Here is a 21,602-nt window from a genome sequence, read left to right on the forward strand (position 1 = left end):
GACCGTTGCTATTATCAAACTGTTTATGAAGGATTTGTCCAATTAAGTGATAGAATGTTGTTTCTTTATTTTGGTTGTGAAATGAAGTTTTATTTTCATTTGCAAATCCTTTGCAAAATGAATGTTTATTCGACATATCAGTCTCGATAAGAAGTGTTCGAGAAGGATGAGAACCAGCAGGATCAGTACATTCATGGGAGAGGGCCAGAACCTCCGGAAACGAAATCATTTCCTCCCACCTGGCAGTGCAGCATTTTTCTTTGCATTCTTCACAATATACACTATTTTTCCCATCTAGTATTTCAGTTGAAAACAAAGAAGATAAGCCATTGTGAGTAGATGAAGAATTGATGATTATGCTATTGTTGATGTTGTCGATATGTGATGTGAGTTTTTGACATTTCACTCATTTCATATGTGAAATAATAACTGGATTGAAACTATCTTGTTTTAATAATCCGTCTTTTTCAAACAATTGATGAAGATTTTCGAAAGCTTCTGAAACATTCTGCTGCTGTTTGCTTCCATATCCGCAAAAGTCTTCCCATTTGCTAACAACTGATGGGATCCATGAATGCACTTTTGTTCTATCTTTGAGGATTTGATTGCAAATACTCATCATTCGAGAAGATAATGTCTAATTTGAATGTGATTTTGTGAAGATCGTTGGTTTTGAACTGCAGATCGAGGACCAGCATTGCAGAAGAGATGCCAAGTAACATGTGTTTCCAAAATTTGCCAACCCTTTTGCTGTTTTTAATGGAGTATTAGGTGTGAATTTTAAAACATTAGCCGTTGATTTGGATGAAGAAGAAATAAACGGATCAAAATTTGTTGAATTATCTCTTGTAATAAACTGTGACTTTTGTTGTTGTGTTGAAATGTTGCTCTCTTTTGTGAAAGATGAGACTAGATTTTGGAACGCATGAGGAGGAATAAGAGTGGGTGAGGTGACATATTCCATAAGTTGGCAGCTAACCCACATATTTTCGTTGCGAAAAGATGAAGTTGCTTTGTCTTCTGGAGAAGTATTGATTGAATCTTTTCTTTTCACTTTGATCGAAAAGGAAGAAGAGGAAGAGGAAGAAGATGAAGATTGAGAAGAATTAGAAAGAGGAGAAGGAGAAGGAGAAGGAAGGGAGGTGGTATCATTGACAGGTGTACAAGCAGATAAATCAATGTCAGAACCATCAGAAGAAATTAGATTGGAAGAAGAAGAAGAAGAAGAATTTAATGGAGAAGAAGAAGAGGAGGAGGAAGAGGAGGAAGAAGAAGAATTATTTGAATTAGAAGAGGAAGAGGAAGAGGAAGAGGAAGAGGAAGAAGAAGAAGAATTAGAAGAAGAATTAGAAGAAGCACCTGTAGAATTTTGTGAATGTGAAGGGTTTTTGTTTGAAAGAGAGGCAAACGCTGATAAAAGATAAGAAGGATTATGAAGAGAGCTTTTGATGAATTTTGGTGTTTGTTTGTTTGTTGATTTTATACGAAATCTTGTTGGAGAAGAAGAAGAGGAGGAAGAATGAGAAGAAGAGAAGGAAAGAGGTTTTTTGAGAAAAGAAGAAGAAGAAGGAGAAGAGGAAGAAGAAGAAGGAGAAGAAGAAGAAGAAGAAGAGGGATAAGTGGAAGCCAAAGAAATAGTGGGAGAAAGAGAAAGAGAAAGAGAAAGAGAAGGAGAAGGAGAAGGAGAAGGAGAAGGAGAAGGAGAAGATGATGATGAAATGGGAGATTTTTGTTTCACTAGTTTATGAAATGGTATTGGTGATGGAGAAGTTCGATGGTAATGAAGTGTATTATTATGTTTGATTTTTGTAGTCCATCTTTCAGCTCGAAGTGGAGTGTTAATAGGATCGTTTACTGCATGAGATGGAGAAGATTTTTTTTCTGATATAATATTTGATTTTTTATTTTGTTGGCATAATTTTTCTGAGGGAGAAGATTGTATATTGTGAGAATTATTTTTTTCTGTAATGATAATATTATCCCATGCAGATTCCTCAATGAACTGTGCGTAATCAGGAACTTTTTTTGGTTTTTTCTTGGCTGATTGCAGTGAAGTTGAGCCTCTGTGGAATGGGCCAACATCCAATTGTTGCCCTTTTCCCAATCTTGTTCATTAAGACCTTAAAAAAAATATAAAAAAAAAATAATTGAAAAAATAAAAAAACAGTAAAAAAAGAAATCATTATAAAATGAAATACAAACCACTTTTGCATGATGGCGGGTGAGGCAATTGTGCTGGTATTAAAAATCCTTGGTTTTTTGTGAGAGTTTGTTTTGCATAACTATACTTTCCTTCAGTGATGTCAAATCCATAGTCCAGAAGTTCAGATAATGATGCATTGCGCGTAAGTGCTTGAAGGATCATCGTTTGCGTGTGCAATTGTGCGTGCTTGTACATAACTGAGAGATCTTTAAGAAGTATTTCGTAGTATTCTGAGTTTTTTTTTAAATAACAAAAAAACAAATATAAATTAAAAATCAATATTACAAGAGAAAAATATAAGTTATTATCAATCAAAAAATTTTGATTTCGAAACCATTCAAGGATTTCAGTAAATCATTGATAACTGCAGATGATTTTCTGTAGTTGTAAAACAAATAGACGAGCAATGAATCAACGTCATCTCCATCGATGCGTTGTATTTCTTTCCATAGAACGTTGCACCGTGAATTTAGAGTTGACTCTTGTTTAGAAAATGACATATTTGTGATTTTTTTTCAATTTATAATGGAATTATTATCAATTAATAAAAATTTCACAGCTCTGCAATTATTGTTTTAATTGTATTTTCAACATAGAAATTTCGATAAACAATAACAAATATCAATATTTTTGCTCAAATAAGAAATTTATGTTTCAGATTTTTCTATAATCTCAAATTGAACGATAAAAATAACAAAACAATTTTCTGATGACTTGTAAGCATTAATATAGCAATAATATTCACAAATAAAATGAATAATATTCAAACAAATATCACATTTCCAAAATTAATGATCATAAATAACCAAATTATTTGTGCATTTTGGTCAACATTGAAAGTCACTTTTTCTGTACTTTACAAGCTGAAAATATCATTTTTTGCTGTATTGAGCAAAAAAATAAAATGACCAAAACGCCCATGATCTAATTAATATATTTTTAAACATTCTAAATTCTTGATCATAAGTTAACCAAATTATTTGTGCGTTTTGGGCAAAAGTGGAGAAGGACTTTTCAACACCAGATAGTTGTTAAATATCATTTTATGTTGTTTCGAGCAAAAAAAATGAAATGCCCACAACGCCATGATCTTTCGACATATTTGAAATTAAGAAAATATTAAATTTTGTTCTATATTAATTTTCAATTTAAAATGTTAATTTATTGCAGATGAAAAAAATTATTAGCATATGTTGATGTTTATTTTATTCTCAAAAATTCTGTTTGGTAATAAATTAATTATTTGAGAGAAAATTTATTTGTGAAAAAGGTTTTTTTATCTTTATCAAATGAATTAATATTACAGCTGGAAACCAGTTGTTTTTAAACAAAAATGATATTAAAATGCTAGCGTGTGCAAGTTGTCATTTGAAATGAAAATAATAACTTCATTGTGTTTGATTTTTGAAATTGTGAAAAAAAGTCTGTTCTATTTCATGTGCTAAATGGTTCAATCATTTGAATAATTCAAAAAATATTTATTCAAAATATCTTTAATAATTAAATACTGAACATATGGGTCATTCTTTTTGAAAAGTCGCTGCTGATCAAAAATTCATCCCATGAAAGTTATTTAAAAACATTCCGTTACCATAATACAAATGAAAAAATTTTCCTTTCACAGTGATGTTTGTTGGTTCATGACAAACTTCTTTATGAGAAGAAATTCTCTTTCACAAAAAATTATATATCATATTTTTTGATCAAAATTTGAATTTCAGTTTTTCAATGTGAAAAGGGTTTTATTGCTTGAACTATTTTGCACTTGTTGATTCATAAAATGTACAAGGTTTTTATCGATTTTATTTCATCAAAAATTAGAGATTCGTTAATTAATCAAATTCTTATTTGATTAAAAATTTTCATTGCACAGAATGTGCCTGGAATTTTGATAAATGCGTAGATTACTCCCACAAGTTTGATAAATATGATAAAACATACATATCAAAAGGTTTTCATTCAGCTTTTATTTAAATGTTTTATTTTATTATTCTAATAAAATTATTCATTTTTTTAGCTTGGAAAGTTTGCTGCAGATTTCAGAGCACCGTTTGTGAAGGAACTGGCGATCTGGGGTTGCACAATAGACTCGTTTGAAGGAGAAGAAGATCTTCTACTGAGAGTTGTGAAATACCAGAGCGAGACGATATTTGTTTCTTCAGTTGCAGACAATCATGGAGATTGCAAGCAATGTGGAGGATTTGAAGCGCCTTGTGAGTCTTTGAGTGAAGGAGTTCAACACATTATTCCATCACGCTATTCGCAGCTGTTGATATCGGAGCAAACAATCATCAACGGAGAATGCTGTGTGCAGAATGTTAGCATTCACTCATTGGAATCTACTTCAGCTGCTTTGGTGTATCTGAACTCAACAATTGTTGGGGATGTGGAAAATCTAAACACAACTGCAGGGAGAATTCGTATAGAGAGAGCAAAGTTCACCTTTGGCCAGTCGTATGCGCACTCTAGCTGCGCTGCTGTTAACGGCACTAATGGAGAGCACTCGTTCTCCTTTGAAAATTTTGCATCATCTTCTGCCTTATAGGTCGTCCTGACATCCTCGTTTCCTACCGAGCACCATTTTCTTCAGAAGTCCCTCTTTCCGTGCAATTCAACCATCCTTTCTCTTCTTCTCCTCCTCCTTCTTCTTCTTCAACTAAAAACCTGAATGAGTTTCAGAAACCTCCATCGCGTGTGTCCCCTCGCCACATTCACCGTCGCTCCTCTTCTGTGAACTTCTCCTCTCATTCTCCTCTCCTCAGCTCTGATCATTTCTCTCTACTTCTTCCACTACAGTTACTCCATTTGTGCCATCTTCTTCTTTGAAATCTTCAACAGTTTCAACCACAATTCCTTCTCGTCTATCAAAACCATCAGCTTCTGCTGCACCTTCTGCTTTCTCCTCTCCCTTAGTCACACTCTCTCAAGTGCCTGTATCATCCAGCAAGAAAACACCTCTTTCTCCTTCTCATTCTCTTTCTCCTTTTCTCTCTCTTTCTCCTTCTGCTGTAAAAAGGAGATCCACAACCCCTCCTCCCACATCATCAGCAAACACTTATCGCCCTGTGCCTCAGACTGTTCCTGTTGCTTCAACTTCACCTCGTCCTGTGTTCTCTTCTACTGCTTCCTCTTCTTCTTCCTCTTCTTCTCTTTCTTCTGTTCCGTCAACCTCTTTCTTTTCCCAAGAACATTCGGTCTTTTCTCCACAAACAGCTGAAATTGATGAGCTTCACAACTCGTCAAAGCCTGTAGCATTTTCAATTGTTCATTCGGATGACTCTTCGAAAGGACAAACTCTTCAGCAATCCTCTTCTCCTTCTCCTTCTTCCTCTTCCTCTTCCTCTTCTTCTCTCACTCCAATATTATCTGCTGCTACTGCATCATCTTCCTCTTCCTCCTCTTCCTCTTCCTCTTCCTCTTCCTCTTCTCTTCCATTCTCAACCTCTCTCTCTCAATCAACCCCCCCATTAAATAGCTCTTCTCGCAGTGTTCTCCGTCAAACCGCTCCGCTTCGCCCGCTCATCAGCCATAATTCAGCACAATATTCTTCTCTTCCTTCATCTCAAGCAACTTCACTTCAACCTCTGCGCATCTTAACTCCTCCAATGCCTCCTTCTCAGCCTCCTCCTTCTCATCCTCCGCCTCATCCGCCTCCACCTCCTTCCAACCCTTCTCCTCCTCCTCATTCTCTTCCTCCACACACGCTTCCTCCTCCTTCGAAGTCTCCTCCACCTGTTCCTCTTTCTCCTTCTGCAAGCAAACTGCCTGCTTCATTTGTGTCTTTCTTTGGTACCACACAAACAAATGCTCCTTCTTCTTCGACTTCGTTGTCTTCTTCTTCTTCTTCAGTTGGATCAACAGATGATGCAAAGATGAATTCTCTTAAGACAGGCTCTGGTTCTTACACTCCAACACCAATGTGCTCAAATGCTGATGTTCCAGCTTCTTTCTCTTTTTTCTCGACAATTTCTTCTTCTTCTTCCAACCAGCACCCAATCTTCTCTTTCGACTCGTTCTGTTTTGATGAATGAGTAGCCAACAGCAGCCACAACTCCGTTTTCAATGGTATCTGCTGAATTTTCGATGTCCCCTTCGCTCAAAAGACAAAGCAACGGAACCCCACAAAGATCTGCTTATACTCCTCCTTCTTTCTCAGCAAGAAATATGCCTGCTGATTTTGCGTCTGATTTTGCTCCTTCTTCTTCTTCCACTTCGAATTCTTCGAATTCTTCTTCTTCTTCTTTGTCTTCCTCTTCTGCTTTCTCAAAGCCAAATCCTCGTTCAATCAACAAGGGATCATTCACTCTTGATATCTCTTCGTCATCATAACCTTCTTCTTCTTCTTCTTCTCTGTTTGGACAGCCTTCTTCAATAAGATACTCAACCACACCGCCATTTGATTTCTTTGACAGAAAGATTTATGCTGATCTTTCCAAAAACTCTCCTTTCTCTTCTTCTCGAACACAATCGTCATCATCATCAACATCGTCATCTTCATCATTGTTCTTGCCTTTCTCAACTTCATCATCAATTTCTTCTTCTTCTTCTTCCTCTTCTTCCTCTTCTTCTTCCTCTTCTCCTTCTCCTTCTGATGCATTAAACATTCCAATTTCACAACATTTCATATCAATTTGTTCAAAGCAACATTTATCTTCTTCTTCATCCTCTTCACCTTCTTCACATTATTTACTATTATTAGTTCAGAAATAAGCAAAAAGAAAACAAAACATTCTCAATGTTGACTCCATATTTGTTTCTTTCAAAGAATTTTTTGAAAGAAATTGATTGTAAAACGAAACAGGAAATAGATGGAAAATGAGGTTAGTTGATGGAGCAAAATCAAATTTTGAAGAAAAATTGAGAATACAAAAATCGATAAATAAAGAATAAAAGAGAAAGAAGAGATAGAGGGGTTAGAGGAAGAAGAAGAATAGGAGAAGAAGAATACGATAAGGATAATGCAAATATCAATGAAGAACATGGAAAGGCTTCGCTATTAACTCCCTCAGCTCCGCCATCGTCTGCAGAAACTGCTCCAATCACTGCACATCCCCCAAAGGAAGATCAAAGCAGATCGCTTTTTTTGAGTCGTTCATCCACAGCTTCAGCCACAACAGTCATCGCAGCAGCCGCACCATCTGGAACAACTCCTTCCGCCCGTCTTTCTTCTCTTTCACCAACTGTACAATCTAAACATGCAGCTTTAGCACAAACTATTCCCACGTCACCTTCGATGCTGTGTAAAACTCAAACTCCAAGTTGACCGATGCCATCTTGCCGCCTTCACAATCACATAATTCAAAGACTGCAGAGCAGGATTTTGCAGGTTAGCTTCATCACAAACATCCGGAAGCTGCTTCTTCTCTGAAGTTATTCAGCAGAAACCACAGAAACACATACGCTTCCGCATCCCTTTTCCCCTGCTGCATCTCCTCAAACAACCAAAAGACACTTATATCTCTTCTCCGACACCTCTTCTACCACAATTCAATTATCAGGAAAACTCCAATTCTCCTCCGGTTTACTCCTTCTGCACAAATTTCTCAAACAGCTTCATCTCTGCAAAGTTTATCCGGAACAGTTCTTCCCCATTCATCCTCGCCCACAGCACCGCATCGCTCTTCTTCTGCGCCACTCACTTCTCCCCCAACCACATGAACACAAAGTCCCCAAACCTCTGCCTCACCGCCCCCTACCCTGCTCACCTGAGACTGCACCCGCCCTCGTCTGTTGCGATCTTGAATACAAATATCTACATAATCTACGTCAGCTTCCACACTAGCTACGACTGCAGACCTTTCTTCAGCAACTTTTACAAACGCTTCATCTGCACAGACGACCGCCGCGAGTGTGGCACCCGAAGCACATGTACTGATTTTCACGTTTCTTGTTCCAGCGGTCTGGACACTGTGCTCATCAGCCGCTCCCTCTCCGTCGACACCGCCTGCAAAGGCACCCCACCCTCCCCAGACAGCCCTGCTACCGATCCACCAGGCGAAGTCACAAGCCACTCCGACTCTTCACGTTCTCTGCTGTCTGTCATATGCTCGAGAAGCATGAACAGCCACTGCACAACATTCGCCTTCCCTTCACCTTTCTTTGCCACTGTTTGAACTTCAGTTTACATCCAATCATCCCTCTCTCTCTTCGGATCGTTGTGCTAAAACACCGGAATCCTGTTCACCGCGCTTGCATCTCTTTCTTCTGCCTTTTCCACCTCCTCTGCCTCCTCGTATTCTCAGCCATAACTTCTATTCCTTATCCTCCTCATTTCTCCATCCATCTCTCTCACCCCTTTCTCCTCTGCCATTCCTTCCCTGCTCTCTCCAAAGTCCACTTGCACCACATGCTCTTCCAGCTTCTTCACCTTTCCGGGAGTTCATTAAGCAACCTCTTTAAACGAAGCTTAAGTATTCATCTATTCCTGCTTCTTTTTTGCAAGAAACATCTGCTGCTTTCCAATCACCTCATTGAACAGCGCCTTCTGCATGCTTATCATCTGCTTCTGCAATTTCGACAACACAATCAGCATCTTCGATTCCTTCTCCATTTTTCCACTCTTCTATCTCACAGTTTCATCCACTCCTCCTCCACAATAACCACCATCACTACCCTCAGCGCTGTTCTTCTCCAACCTCTTGCTTGTCTCTGACTTTGTTCCTTCACATCAGTCTCCTCCTCCATCACCACAATTTGCCTCTCTTGCTACACTTGCCAGATTCTCCACTTTAACAGAAAGCTCCTTCAAGCTTGGATTCGGGCCAAGCATCACAACACTACCTTCTCCGATACTCGAGGAAAGCTTCTTGTGGTGCTTTTCACGTAGCCCCGAAGGCAAGATCAACTAATCTGAAGACGGAGCCATCCCGCCACACACAGAAACCGACAAAGAAGACGTGGCAAGCTTCAATCCCGACCTCAGCAGCTTACCAGCGCAGTCCACACTCACAACTTCGTCATGATGCAATCTAAACTTTTCTTTTATAATCACCACATCCAAAAGTTCATTCTTCTCCTTCATTGCTACCAGCTGCTCATGCAGCTCCTTCAACTCCCTCACCTCTGCGTTGTGCTTCTCACTAAGCTCCAGAATTATCATCAGACTCATCCGGATGATCTTGTCCTTCTCCTGCAGCTGCTCTGCCAGCCCGCTCATCCGCTTCGCCTCCTTTACCTTTTATAACTTCTTCTTCTTCTTCTTATCTTTCTTCCAGCAAATGCAGCACAATAGCTGCGGGCGATAGAACCACATCCTCCATCATCAGCCCCTCTGCCCCACCGCCTCCAGCGCCTTCTTCGCAACCTCTCCCACTTCATTCTCAACAACCATTCACCTCCTCATTTTGTTGTCCAGCTTCATCACTCCGCATGCCTCGACTGCTTCTATCGGTTCGCCAGCCATTCAATGGCCAATGGAGCCAGCGATGGATCATGCGGATTGCAGATTGGCAGGAACGCAACCACATCTCCCGCTGTAAATAATGGCTTCTTCGACGACTTCTTTCTCTGCAAGTCCTCAAGAAACGGGAGCAGAGCCAGAAGTTAAATGAAAAATATTTCACATTGAACGGACACAGCACGTTCTGTTCAGCAGGGCACAGCAAGCCAACACTGAAACCTCGCAGCGTGTGCAACATCCGCAGTGACAGCAGCAGCTACTACCTCAAAACCATACAGCATTTGCAGCTCAGCTGCTTTCCTAACAACTATCCTCAGTCGCCTCTCGATTTCATTCATCGATGCTGCTTCAAGCGTTTATGAAGCCTCCACCTTCGAGGTATCTGAAGGGTAAATTGCACCTGCAGACGAAGATGCAAATAACTGAGCATTTCCTGTCGCCTTCTTCTCTTCGCTTATTGGACTCCGGAATGGAAAAGAAGATCTGCGTGCTGCTCCATTCGAAGAAGACGAAGAAGACAAAGGCTCTGAGCGAAGAGACAATTGCATCGTTTCCACTCCCACAAGAAGCTTTTTGATACAACTCATCACACAAAATTGTAGCGCCTTTCGTATCACAAACACAAAGTCCATGTTCAAATTAGAAACGTCAATAATCACCGTAATCTCATCTTTTTTGATTTGATGGAAAAGAAGGAGCAGGATTTCTTTTTGAAAAGAATTGAAATGAGAAGAAAAAGATGAGCAAAAAAGAAAACGAAAAGTTGAAAGCTATTTAAGATATGATTCATGATTTTATTCAAAACATGAGATGCAATTTCTTTTATGGTTTTTTTAAATTCATTTTATTTTATATATTACGTGTTATTCTTCATTTATTTTTTATAACATTAATAACTGCTCAATATTAACAACTTTTTGAATTTCTTTTAATTGCAAAGAGGATAGCATCGATGAAATCTTCCTGTTTAATAATTTCTTTTCAAAATACTCAAATTAAAGCAAGTTAAAATCTATCTGTTATTTAACATAGGAAAATAATTAAAAAGGAGTCTCTATTCAAAAAATCAAAACGTTTTATACGAACAATTGAAATGAAAACATAGAAATAAAAATAAATTATTCAGTTGCTCCAAAAAAACAAGAAAAAATTTTTAAATTACATTAATATGATTAAACAGTGAAAATAATATATGAAATCAGTTTTATTGAAACGCAATATTCGGCGATAGGGTGACAAAACTGAAAAGAATAATACTCAGCAATATATGATGGTAACGGAATGATCAACATTTCATGATCATTTTTGATCTTATTTTCAGATCAGTTAAACGTTTGCGACTTTTCATAAAGAATGACCCATATAATACATTTTTTTCGTTTGAGTGAAGAGGTTATGCGCGATGATGGAAAAGAAATAAATTAACATGATGATTGAAAATGTTGTCATTTTGTTGCACTGGATGCAATTGAGGAATTTTTCCGTTTACTGTGATTTTCGCATTTGTGGAACAGAAGGTTGGTGTTTGAAGAGGAACAAACGTTGAGGCGAGAAGTGTGAGGAAGGCATCTTGCAGGAGGGAAATGAAGCCGGTGAGGGCATACTCGATGGTGGCACATGGGGTCTGTTGGGGTCTGCCACAGGCATCAGAATTTGTTCCATTGATGGCAACGATTTTGTTCTGGTCGATGATCGGAAGCCATCCATTGTACACATCGCTATCTGCAGTTCCTGCGTTCCACACTCTTTTTGCTGGGGTTGTTGATCCACAATTCTCAAATGGGGATTGGGTGATGGCATTACCACTGAAGAACACATCATTGCCCCTGCCATTTTTTGCAGTGTTGCCATTGAAAAAGCAGAAAGTGATGAATCTAATTTCGTTCATCCAAGTGAATGTTGCATCCAAATAGATGGCGGCTCCGCCGCGTGTTGATGAAGTTGATGTCAATTCATTATTTACAAATTGGCACTCATTGATTGAAAAATGACTTGGTTTATTTTGTGGAGGCCAATTGAATGTTAGAGAACCAGCAGAATCGCCACCAGAATTTGAAATACACTTGCATTTGGAAAACAGGAATTGAGCATTTGATGGTATCCTTTCGAGCCTAAAATACCAACCAGTTCCACACCAATCAGTTATTGAACAACTTTCAACTTTATTTTCCGTAAATATCCAAACAGCATTTGCTTGTGGATTCCATATTGCGGATGCTCCTCCATGAGCAACCGAACAGCTTGTGAAATTGGATTTTGAGATCTTGACATTTAATAAATATCTACAAAACAATGTTCCTCCTTCCCAGCCACCTGTGCAAGAACAATTGTTGAATGAGTATGAAAAAATCGCAAGGTTTGCATTTGAACATACAACAAAGAGTGCACCGCCCGCAGATCCATTTCCTCTATACTATTCATTCCATTTGCACAATTAAAAGCGATAGCTATACAATTCAGCAAAGGGCAATCAACATTATTTCTCTCTGTGAGATTCAGATCCATTATATTTTACAAGTTCATTTGATAAAAATCTTGTCTGATGGAGAAAAGAGGCGTTGAAGGCATAAAGAGAAGTGGTAGGGCTGTTGAGGTTGGGAAGGATAGCATAATAGATGATAGTTTGTTCACTATGAAATATTGAAACTAATTTGAAAAAGATAATACAAATAAAGAAAACTTTTGCATAATCTTTCTTTATTCACAAGAATCAATGTTAATCATGACAATAAAAAAACAATTCACACGTTTTTAAAATTATTCTTTCGACAAATCTTTCAGAACATCTTGTTGAACAATGAAATTTAAAAAGGTTGTTAATAAAACTCTGGATAACATTTTTTCGCATTAGCATTTGAAAACTTAAATAATTGTGTAAATGAATAATCAAAATAACTCTTCAGTTGTTAACTCCATTCCAAAGTCATCAATCATTGAACAACTCACATTAAGAATAATCAAAAATGGGTTGTTGAAAATTTTCATGAAAAAAACTTTGTTTTCATATCTTCAAATTTTGATTTTGTTTAATGAGAATTTTATTTATAATAAACATTAAAATGTTATTTGTTAGAAAATGTTAAATGATGTGTTTTTGTTTTTGAGAATAATTCTAAAACATATTGTGACAATCGTTTCTTTAACAAGTACAATTATGAAAATATATACTGTTTATTGAAATTGGTCTCTTTATTGGCATTACATCGTGCAAAAAATATTTTTGGATTAAAAACGATATTTTTATATGTCAATTTTTTGTTCACATTTTCTTCACTTCACTCCTATTTTGAAAAAGATTCCACTTGCATTTCAACTGTATAATAAGTGTTATTTCTCAAATATAGTTGCATAATCTATTGCATCTTTAAATATTGAAAGTCGGTTGTTTTTATTGGAAACTTTATGATAAAATAAAACAAATAATCAAAATAAATTATTTCCAATATCTTAATCTCTGAAGAAAGATATGGAAAAATGATGATGGTATTGGAATTTTCTTTCAAAAAGTTCAATTATATTATTAAAAACAGATATTTTAATATCACTGAAAGATTTTATTTTGTTTTATTTATTTTTTATTTTTTTTTTTTGAAAATAGGAAGGAGGGGTGGAGAGAGAAATATTTACAACAAAAGAGTCTTGAGAATCAATTTGATAATTCAGGCTCATCGAGAATAAATAACTTTTCAAAAAGAGCACACTGTGATGGACATTTATAGTTTGCATTTTATTATTGCTTGATGATGAGGAGATTGTTTTTAGGCTCTTTCTCCTCTTTCAAGTTTTTTTTTCACAACAGGATCCTCTCATTTTTTCGTTACAAACATTCATTTATCATCAATGAGAACAAACAGGTTTCGTTCATAATGTGATTCCCCATCCAAATCGTTCAATTGTCGAAAAGTTTTCAATTTCATCACAAAAGCACCTCATCGCTGTTGAGCTTCCGCTGCTTTGCTTTCTTCTCCTTCACATGGTCAAAATAACGCTGTGCAGTCTCTGTCTGCATTTCTGTGTCTCTCTCTGGATCATTCAGCAGAGCAAGAGCCGAAGACGCACCTTCCACCAAAACTGATAGTCCGGACACAAAGTCCTCTTGGTTGTGCAAGAGATATTTTACAAGCTGCCTTTTCTTCGTTTCCAGCGCTTCCAAAAATTCTGAATATGTCTTCTCCAAAACAAGGAGTTATTATGTTGCTTCATTCATAAGTGATAGAATCTTCTCGTTGTCTTTTGGTCGACATTTCACAAAATGACTGATTTCTTCGTTCACATCATTAAACTTTATCTGAAAATTGATTCTTATGTCGAGAAAGTCTGAAAACTCCGATGAAAGTCTATGCATTTTATCGATTTTTTCCACTGAAACATCCACGCTTTGAGTCGTCTTAGTCAGCGATTCAACAATTATTATTATCCGATAACAAAGTTCAGCATCAAGTGGATACGCAACGGCAGTCCGCCGCTTCAAAAGCTGAACAAAGAACTCTTGAATGACAGAGGCAAACGAAAGCACAACTGATGGGATGACTAACGATGTATAAAATAAAGTGACAAGGTTTGCAATCAGCGGCTAGGGTGGCGGTTGGATCAGAACAGAACCTGATCGCGCAATTCCCATTGAAATCTTGTCGAGTGAGAGCAAATTCCGCGAAATTGCTCCGATTGAGCTGAAAATGCTGTTGTGTGACACTGGTCCATATTCACTTAAAGAAGAAGTTAAAGATGATGAAGAAGAAGGTTGCATGAATGCCATAATTGAGGAAGGCAGAGAAGATTCAGTAGATAATGGAGAATATCGATAGTTTGAGAGCTCAGAAGTTGAAGATGAGGAAACAGAGCCAACAAAGGCAGAGGTGTACGTGTTGGTTGACGAAACTGTTGTTGACTCTGATGAGACTGTTGCAATGGAAGATGTCGAGCCGCCAGAATGCGAAAGGCCACCGCCCATTCTGTTGAATTCAATGAGGCCAATTTCATCTCCTTTGCGCTTTTTCGCATCTCCTCTAAAACTAAATGGAATCTTCTTTTCAGACAGCAAATCGAGGGAATAAGGCTGTGACGCAGATGTGCTTGCTCCAAATGAACTGAATTGTTGTTGTTGTCTTTGCTGTTGTTGGTTCACTTGTTGAGAATGGATGTTTTCTGTTGACTTCAGCGTTGACAGTTCATACGACCGGAAGATGTGCAAAACAATGTTCACCAACTGCTCCCACACTGTTATCTTCTTCATTCCTCTGAGCAGATACTCTCACTCCGCTTCGAAAAGCTGCTTTATCAGCTCCGTCTTGTCCATCTTCGAGTATGCCTGGTGGATGTGTGTTGGAAGCGACACAACTTACACAAACCGCATTTCGCAAAAGCTGCACACATATGGCTTGTCATCTGGAACGAACTGAAGAGGAGATGTTGGATCGGGAGTAACTCGTGACTCCACCACGGCAAACTTGAGCTGCTGGTTCTTTAAAAAAGAAAATAATATTCTGCTCGTGTGTCAATGCACAAACAGGCTGATGCGAGCTGACAGATGAAAACGATCTGTGGTTGAACCTGCAACCTGCACGGAAAGAGAAGGAACCGTTTCGAGAATGCCCAAAGGACTGGCGAGAAAAAGAGGCTGATGGACTTCGTGATGTTGTCAATGAAGGAAACACAGAAAGAGAAGCCGAGCGGCGCAATGGTGTCTGCTGCCCAGGGGATTGAAAAGGCGATGGAGAAGCATACTGGACAGGAGAGCCAAAAGCAGACGTTGCAAACGAAAATGCACGAGTTGATGGCGCGAAGCCGATTTCGGTGGTAGATTGGTCAGAAAAGAGCGAGGCGAATGTTGACTGTCTGTTTCGAGAGAAGGAAAAGTGGCGCTGGTGCAATATCTGATGCTGTGCAATATGCTCCAACTGAACAGGTGGTGGGCTCTGTGGCAACGGAGTGCTGTTTGGAGGAGAGCCAACAAAAGAGGGCTTTTCTGCTGTTTGCGTTGATGAGGCATGTCTCATCCACTGAATATAAAATGATTTTTAAAAGGAAAGTATTGCAGGAGTTTTGAGCCTCCAAGCCGAATTGATAATCTTCGACTTTGCTGCTTGGAAAGCGCAGACATTGCTCCTGTTCCTTCATTCAATCCTGCACTCCCATTGAATCCAGATGAGTGGTGTGAATATGAAGCACCATCGCTTCCTTCTCCCTGTAAAAGAAATAGCAACTCGTACAGTTGTGAAACGTGCAAATAAGGCAGATAACGATGATGAGTGGATGAACACACCGCTAACTCAGCTCGTCACACACTTAAACAGGATTGGACTTGAACAGAAGATCGAACATTGAAAATCGCTCGTTAAGCGCTTATGCAAATTCTGTGACGTTCGGCAAGGAAGCTACAACAAGCATCGTTTCCTTCAGCAAAGCATTGGTTGAAGATAGCTCATTCCAGATATGTGGAGGCATTTTTTCAGGTTCGGCGTTGTCTATCTGCTCGGAATGTTCAGTGTTGTCTGCATCAGCCCCCATCTTGTTGTTTTGCAGAATGTTGTTCGTTGAATACTGCAGCGGAGAAAACAGGTCTGTCTTCCCAAGAAGTGTTGTAGCTGATGAGGCATTTTCCTTTTCTGCAAAGCGGAATCCTTCCATTTCTAATGTCTCAAGTGGTGTTTCTCCAGACATCATTGAAAATATTCTGTTCAACGTCTCCGAATGAGGATCATTGATTAGAGAAATATTTGTATCGTTTATTCTGATTTGAACTATTTTTATTCTCTGGTATTTTTTCCTTGAATAATGACATTTCTTGTTTATCAGTTCTGACAACAAAATAAACACAATATCATCTTCGAATTTTGCATTGATTTGTTCAGCAGTTTCAAGCCCCAATTCTTGTTCAAATATTTTCGATTCTTTCAGTCAGTTCTTTATCAACTTCTTCAAGAACTTTTCCGAATGAAAGTTTCCAAAATGACGCAATTTCAAGATATGAATGTATAAATCAGTTTGAACTTCAAATTTCAGTCTGAGTGTGCTAAATTTAATTTTATCTTCATTAATAATAAATAATAAATTACGAATTTTCATGTTTGGAAATTTTTATTATTTCCATAGATCATGGCAATTTGGGCATGAATTGTTTTTGTTATATTCAACACAACTTGATCAAAAATTAAAATTGGAATAGGAAAATGAAGTTTTTTGGATCGCGCAAAATGCACAAGTTATTTGTACGTTTCTGATCAAATAGCACTTAAAAACATTTTTCCCCGTTTTCATTTTCTGTTCATCTTAGTGAAAGAGGTTGAGAACAGCACTGAATTCATTATTTGAAATTTCATAATTTTGTATTTTCATTATTTTTAACTATCTTTGATCAATATTTATTTCTTGCTGATAAAATTGAAGAAAAGATATTTTTCTATGTTCAATACCGGAAGAAAACATCACGGAATGAGCAGGAAGTCAATTAAAGCAGACGTTGATAGCATCGAAGAATTGCTTCGAAATATGCCATACGATAGAACCTTGCTTGTGTTTTCGAAGTTCATGAACGAAAACGATTTAGGCAAATTGCTTTGTTTTGATTACATGAAATCACCTCTTTGTTTGTATTTTTTATTGCAATAATTCAAAATATTTTTTCATCTTTTTCCTTTGCGTGAACATTTTTTTTCTTATTTATTAATTTTTCTTTCTTTCGAAACCTTCAATAAAGCACCTCTGACATGCCTTGTTAAAGAATTGAGATTTGCATTTAATGATGCTTCAATTCCGATAAAGAATAAGATGATACTAGCTCTTACGCAAAATTACTCTCAAAAGGAACTGCGCAATGAATTCGGATTCAATATCGAAGTTTCCTTATATGATGATGCTGATTGGATTCAACACAGAAAAAGAAAGCTGCTCACGAAGGAAAATACATTCAGAAGAAGGGAAATTAATAAAAACATCAGTGAGGAAATTTTGCTCAGTTTTGATGATGAAAGTGAGACATCATCGAGCAGGAGATATGACGTAGAAGACAATAGAAATAAAGCATCTTCATTTTATCCTCTTCATGTTCAGTCTTCTTCTTCATCGTTGACTTCATTTCCTTCTCCTTTCTCATCTCCACCTTCCATCTCACCTGACTCTCCTTTCAACACATTTCATTTATCCTCCTTCGCTCCTATTTCTTCAATGAACACTTCTTCCTCTTTAGCGAGTTCTTCATCAAGTGCTTCTCTTCCTTTGCCATCAACATCATCACTTATTCATGAGCCTTCTCTAACAGAGAAAAAACACACCAAATTGCCGAAAAATATTACTTCAAAAAATATTTCGATTCCTTCTTTTTCTGTTCCAGTCTCATCAGTTGCATCTCCACAGGGAAATACATCAACGATCTCATTTTCTTCATTCACTTCGAGTTCTTCATCCATTCATTCAACATTTCCACAATTGAAGAATTATACTGATCAATCAATGATGTCAAAGTTTCCGTCATCATCAAATGAAAATAACTCTTCGGCTTCAAATCCTTCTCAGTCATTGTTATCTTCTTCATTGCATTCCTCCTCCTCTTCTTCCTCACCAAACTCCTTCGCCAACATCTCCTCTTTCCCCATCATTTCCGTTCCCGATGTCTCTTCTCGCCCATCATCATCCATTTTTCTCGCATCCATTGAACCCCATTCATCTTCTTCCACTTCCTCTTCATCTTATCCTTTTTTATCATCTTCATCTTCTACTTCACTTGGAACACCACTTATCTTCTCCTCATCATTATCTGCTTCAGTTGATCGCTCATTTCCTCCGCATAACGCGAGCATTATTAACTCTGAAAGTGTTCTTTCCAATGAATCATATCCTTCTCCCGCGAACACTTCTTCATTGAAAAATGAAATCAATTCTACTTCCTCCTCATCCTCTCCTTTCGCATCAGCTTCCTCAGCAACAACAACTTCAGCTCAGCCTTCTTCTCTGTCTCCTTCCTCATCACAGGCTGCAGAAGCTTTTTCAACTTCATCTTCTATCCGAGCTTCATCAACTTCTGCACTTCCTCCTTTGCCTCTGTCGTCATCATCTTCCTCTTCCTCTTCCTCATTCTCCTTTTCTTCCTCTTCTCCTCCTCCTCCTCCATCTTTTAATTCTATTCCAAATTATTCATTTATTACATCATCATATTCTTCTGTTTCCTCCTCCTCCTCTTCCTGTTCTCCATCACCTTCCTCTTCTTCATTGCAACTTCATCAAACTTTATCATCCACACAAAAAGAGATTATTCCTTCATCTTTTTTCTCTTCTTCTTCTGAACTGCCTCGCACTTCTTCCTCTTCCTCTTCATCATTTCCTTCCTCCTCTTCCTCTTCCTCTTCCTCTTCCTCTTCCTCTTCCTCTTCTTCTTCTTCTTCTTCTTCCTCTTCTTCCTCTTCCTCTTTATCTTCCTCTTTATCTTCCTCCTTTCCTTCATCTCCCTCATCTCCTTCCCCTCCCTCCCCTCCCTTTTCAGCAACAGAAGACGGTTCATTTCATTCATCAGAATGTTCTATTGAGACTCCATTCCAAAATGAAAAATCCACAAGAACCTCTCAAACAGTTATTCAAGTATCGCTTTTTGCGAACTCTTCTTCCACAACTGCTGTTGCATTCACAGCATCTTCTCCTTTTGATTCAAATTCTTCATCACCTTCAGGAAACTCATCACAATCATCACAGCAGTTTTTGAATACGAAAAATTCAACATCTGACACATATCATAATTTTTCTTTGTCCACTTTGAAGAATTCTCCTTCATTTGCTCCAGAACAATCATCTTTCTCACAACCACCAACTGCTCCAAAAGAAAAAACAACTTTGCCATCTTCTTCAATTGATAGAATAGTTGATTATCTTAATAATTTTCAATTTGAAGCTGAAGAAAATATGGAAAAAAGAAAGAAAGATTCAAACGAACTATTAAAACCGTTTTCAAATGCACTCAAACGGGATGATGAAATCAAAGAGAAATCACGTTTATGTGTATTTCAACAATTGGAGTCGAAAAGAGGACTTGTGAACACAGGAAGTGTCTGTTCATTATCTTCTATTTGTCAATGTTTCGCTGCACTTGTCATTAACAGCAATCAAGTTGCAATGATGAACGATGAACAAGCAGAGTTCATTCAATTATTCGAAATGCTCCGGAAGTCAAAAAAGAACAGCAAAGTTTGGAATGGAACAGCTATATGGAACTTTTACGAATTGAAAATTGGACCAAGAAATGTGGCACAAAAACTGACTGATGTTTTTGATCAAATGTTGGATATGTTGTCGGATAAAAAGAATAAAATCTATCATATGTTTTCAATCTTCAGCCAAAACGTTCGTAAATGCACTCATTGTGAAAATTTATTAGTCTCAGACCGTGAAACAAAATATTATTTCACTATAAATGGATCTGACATTATCGGAGGCCTGGTAAAATTACTAACAAACATTAATCTTATCACAGAACAACGAAATCGAAGGTGTAATAGGTGTGAAACGGACCAACCTTGCATTCCATTCGTGCGTTTTGTATCATTTCCCGATATTCTTACAATTAATCATAATGTCAATGAATCTTTCAGGGTTGTCGCACCTCCAAAATCGATTGTGTTTGTTGAAAAGGGACAGGGACAGAATGACTTGGAAATAAAAAACCCATTTATGTTAAAGGAAGAAAGGGATCTGATTTTGAAGGATACTGAGCGATCTATCGTTTATGATTTGGTTTGTTGCATTATTCACTCAACAGCAATATACGAACAAGGTCATTTTATTGTGATTGTCAAAAAGGATGTGAATAGACCGTCATATTCTTCTATTTTTTTGGAGTGCAATGATAATAGCGTGTCAGAAATATTTCCAGACAAATGGGAGGAATACTGGATTTCAATGTCACAAGAAAATTGGAAACCTTCTCTTTCTTTTTATAAAAAAGTCATGTGACATATTAGGCCTTTGCGACAAGTAAAAATAAAGCGAGGCATGTCGGTCGAATGACAAAATCAATGTCGAGAAGTGTTTTATTTTTTTTTTTTTTTTTTTTTTTTTTTTTTAATTTCTAAATGTATTTTATATTCTTAAATATTCAGCTTGTATCTGAATACCCTTCTGACATGAAAATTTGAGAAAAATATATTTTTGAATGAACGAAAAATTGTATAAAAATCGTTTTGATAAAAAAATTTTTATGAAACTTCAATTATGAAAGAAGAAAGCCAAAACAAGAATTATTGAAAACAAAACTAATTTTTTTTAACTTCAGAAGATGAAATGAAAACACGAAAATGTTTCTATCAAACCAAAAACAAATAAAATAATTGAAACATAAATTTTTTTATTAATCCAAGAAAATATTCAGTTAAAGTACATACAATCGAAAAAACATGCAATTGTAAATTTTGAAGCGATACTGTTTGAATTTGTTTTCATCTGCCTGTTCCATTATTTGTTAATATTTTAGTGATCTTAATATATCACTGTCAATTGACTGCATCCAGTTTCTTTTAATATAATTGAAAAAGCTCATTACAAATACAAATGAAAGTAGATGAGCTAAAGCAAAAATTGATTAAAAAAGCATTTCTTTAACATAAGGAACAAGAAGAAAATGGAATGAGTTAGGAAGGCTGATTGTTTTTTGTTGAAATAGCAGAATTTGATAAAAGCGAAGCCTGAGAAGATGGTGAAATGAACACAGGAGATTGAGGAGAAGGATACGAAGGAGTAATTGATGTTGAGTAATGAGGTGCAGATGCTGGATATGTGGAAATTGATCTCATTGGCTGATTATTTGGTGATTTTGCTGTTTGTTGGTGCTGTGAGTTATGGAATCCAAAATTGGAACATCGTGTGTTGAAGAAAGAACTTCAATTCGATGAAAAGTTGGCTGGGAATCAAAATGAGACTGAAGCAAAGCTGGAGTTTCAGAATATTCACTATTTGAAGAAGCTTCATTGAACTTTCTAAGCTTTCTTCATTTTTCTCCTCATATAATGTCAGTTCTCTTTC

The 21,602-nt window shown here is 37.2% G+C and overlaps 12 protein-coding genes across 12 annotated transcripts; 4 read left to right on the forward strand and 8 right to left on the reverse strand.

Moving 5' to 3' along the window:
* Positions 1–637: 637 nt before the first annotated feature.
* Positions 638–2,398, reverse strand: MONOS_11523 (uncharacterized protein; the record flags this gene model as incomplete). Its single annotated transcript, XM_067864061.1, has 2 exons — positions 638–2,105; positions 2,289–2,398. 2 exons carry the CDS (start codon positions 2,396–2,398, stop codon positions 638–640), a joined length of 1,578 nt encoding a protein of 525 aa, XP_067734725.1.
* A 1,700-nt stretch (positions 2,399–4,098) lies between these two features.
* On the forward strand, positions 4,099–6,234 carry MONOS_11522 (uncharacterized protein; the record flags this gene model as incomplete). The annotated part of the gene is made up of 4 exons (XM_067864060.1): positions 4,099–4,119; positions 4,221–4,623; positions 4,749–4,895; positions 5,000–6,234. 4 exons carry the CDS (start codon positions 4,099–4,101, stop codon positions 6,232–6,234), a joined length of 1,806 nt encoding a protein of 601 aa, XP_067734726.1.
* Positions 6,235–6,336: 102 nt separating this feature from the next.
* Positions 6,337–6,807, reverse strand: MONOS_11521 (uncharacterized protein; the record flags this gene model as incomplete). The annotated part of the gene is made up of 2 exons (XM_067864059.1): positions 6,337–6,606; positions 6,667–6,807. 2 exons carry the CDS (start codon positions 6,805–6,807, stop codon positions 6,337–6,339), a joined length of 411 nt encoding a protein of 136 aa, XP_067734727.1.
* A 204-nt stretch (positions 6,808–7,011) lies between these two features.
* Positions 7,012–7,466, forward strand: MONOS_11520 (uncharacterized protein; the record flags this gene model as incomplete). The annotated part of the gene is made up of 2 exons (XM_067864058.1): positions 7,012–7,023; positions 7,089–7,466. The coding sequence occupies 2 exons, from the start codon at positions 7,012–7,014 to the stop codon at positions 7,464–7,466; spliced, it is 390 nt and encodes a 129-aa protein (XP_067734728.1).
* Positions 7,467–7,746: 280 nt separating this feature from the next.
* On the reverse strand, positions 7,747–8,753 carry MONOS_11519 (uncharacterized protein; the record flags this gene model as incomplete). The annotated part of the gene is made up of 2 exons (XM_067864056.1): positions 7,747–8,182; positions 8,650–8,753. The coding sequence occupies 2 exons, from the start codon at positions 8,751–8,753 to the stop codon at positions 7,747–7,749; spliced, it is 540 nt and encodes a 179-aa protein (XP_067734729.1).
* A 117-nt stretch (positions 8,754–8,870) lies between these two features.
* On the reverse strand, positions 8,871–9,359 carry MONOS_11518 (uncharacterized protein; the record flags this gene model as incomplete). Its single annotated transcript, XM_067864055.1, has 2 exons — positions 8,871–9,017; positions 9,081–9,359. 2 exons carry the CDS (start codon positions 9,357–9,359, stop codon positions 8,871–8,873), a joined length of 426 nt encoding a protein of 141 aa, XP_067734730.1.
* Positions 9,360–9,958: 599 nt separating this feature from the next.
* Positions 9,959–10,234, reverse strand: MONOS_11517 (uncharacterized protein; the record flags this gene model as incomplete). Its single annotated transcript, XM_067864054.1, has 1 exon — positions 9,959–10,234. One exon carries the CDS (start codon positions 10,232–10,234, stop codon positions 9,959–9,961), a length of 276 nt encoding a protein of 91 aa, XP_067734731.1.
* Positions 10,235–11,185: 951 nt separating this feature from the next.
* On the forward strand, positions 11,186–11,515 carry MONOS_11516 (uncharacterized protein; the record flags this gene model as incomplete). The annotated part of the gene is made up of 1 exon (XM_067864053.1): positions 11,186–11,515. One exon carries the CDS (start codon positions 11,186–11,188, stop codon positions 11,513–11,515), a length of 330 nt encoding a protein of 109 aa, XP_067734732.1.
* A 2,660-nt stretch (positions 11,516–14,175) lies between these two features.
* Positions 14,176–14,835, reverse strand: MONOS_11515 (uncharacterized protein; the record flags this gene model as incomplete). The annotated part of the gene is made up of 1 exon (XM_067864052.1): positions 14,176–14,835. One exon carries the CDS (start codon positions 14,833–14,835, stop codon positions 14,176–14,178), a length of 660 nt encoding a protein of 219 aa, XP_067734733.1.
* A 148-nt stretch (positions 14,836–14,983) lies between these two features.
* MONOS_11514 (uncharacterized protein) lies at positions 14,984–15,598 on the reverse strand (the record flags this gene model as incomplete). Its single annotated transcript, XM_067864051.1, has 1 exon — positions 14,984–15,598. The coding sequence occupies one exon, from the start codon at positions 15,596–15,598 to the stop codon at positions 14,984–14,986; it is 615 nt and encodes a 204-aa protein (XP_067734734.1).
* Positions 15,599–15,944: 346 nt separating this feature from the next.
* On the reverse strand, positions 15,945–16,262 carry MONOS_11513 (uncharacterized protein; the record flags this gene model as incomplete). The annotated part of the gene is made up of 1 exon (XM_067864050.1): positions 15,945–16,262. One exon carries the CDS (start codon positions 16,260–16,262, stop codon positions 15,945–15,947), a length of 318 nt encoding a protein of 105 aa, XP_067734735.1.
* A 1,107-nt stretch (positions 16,263–17,369) lies between these two features.
* On the forward strand, positions 17,370–20,537 carry MONOS_11512 (uncharacterized protein; the record flags this gene model as incomplete). Its single annotated transcript, XM_067864049.1, has 3 exons — positions 17,370–19,772; positions 20,059–20,123; positions 20,177–20,537. 3 exons carry the CDS (start codon positions 17,370–17,372, stop codon positions 20,535–20,537), a joined length of 2,829 nt encoding a protein of 942 aa, XP_067734736.1.
* Between the last annotated feature and the right edge of the window lie 1,065 nt (positions 20,538–21,602).

Source organism: Monocercomonoides exilis, assembly GCF_001643675.1.
Source record: "Monocercomonoides exilis strain PA203 chromosome Unknown scaffold4-2303458, whole genome shotgun sequence".
In the NCBI taxonomy this organism is placed as follows: domain Eukaryota; phylum Preaxostyla; order Oxymonadida; family Polymastigidae; genus Monocercomonoides; species Monocercomonoides exilis.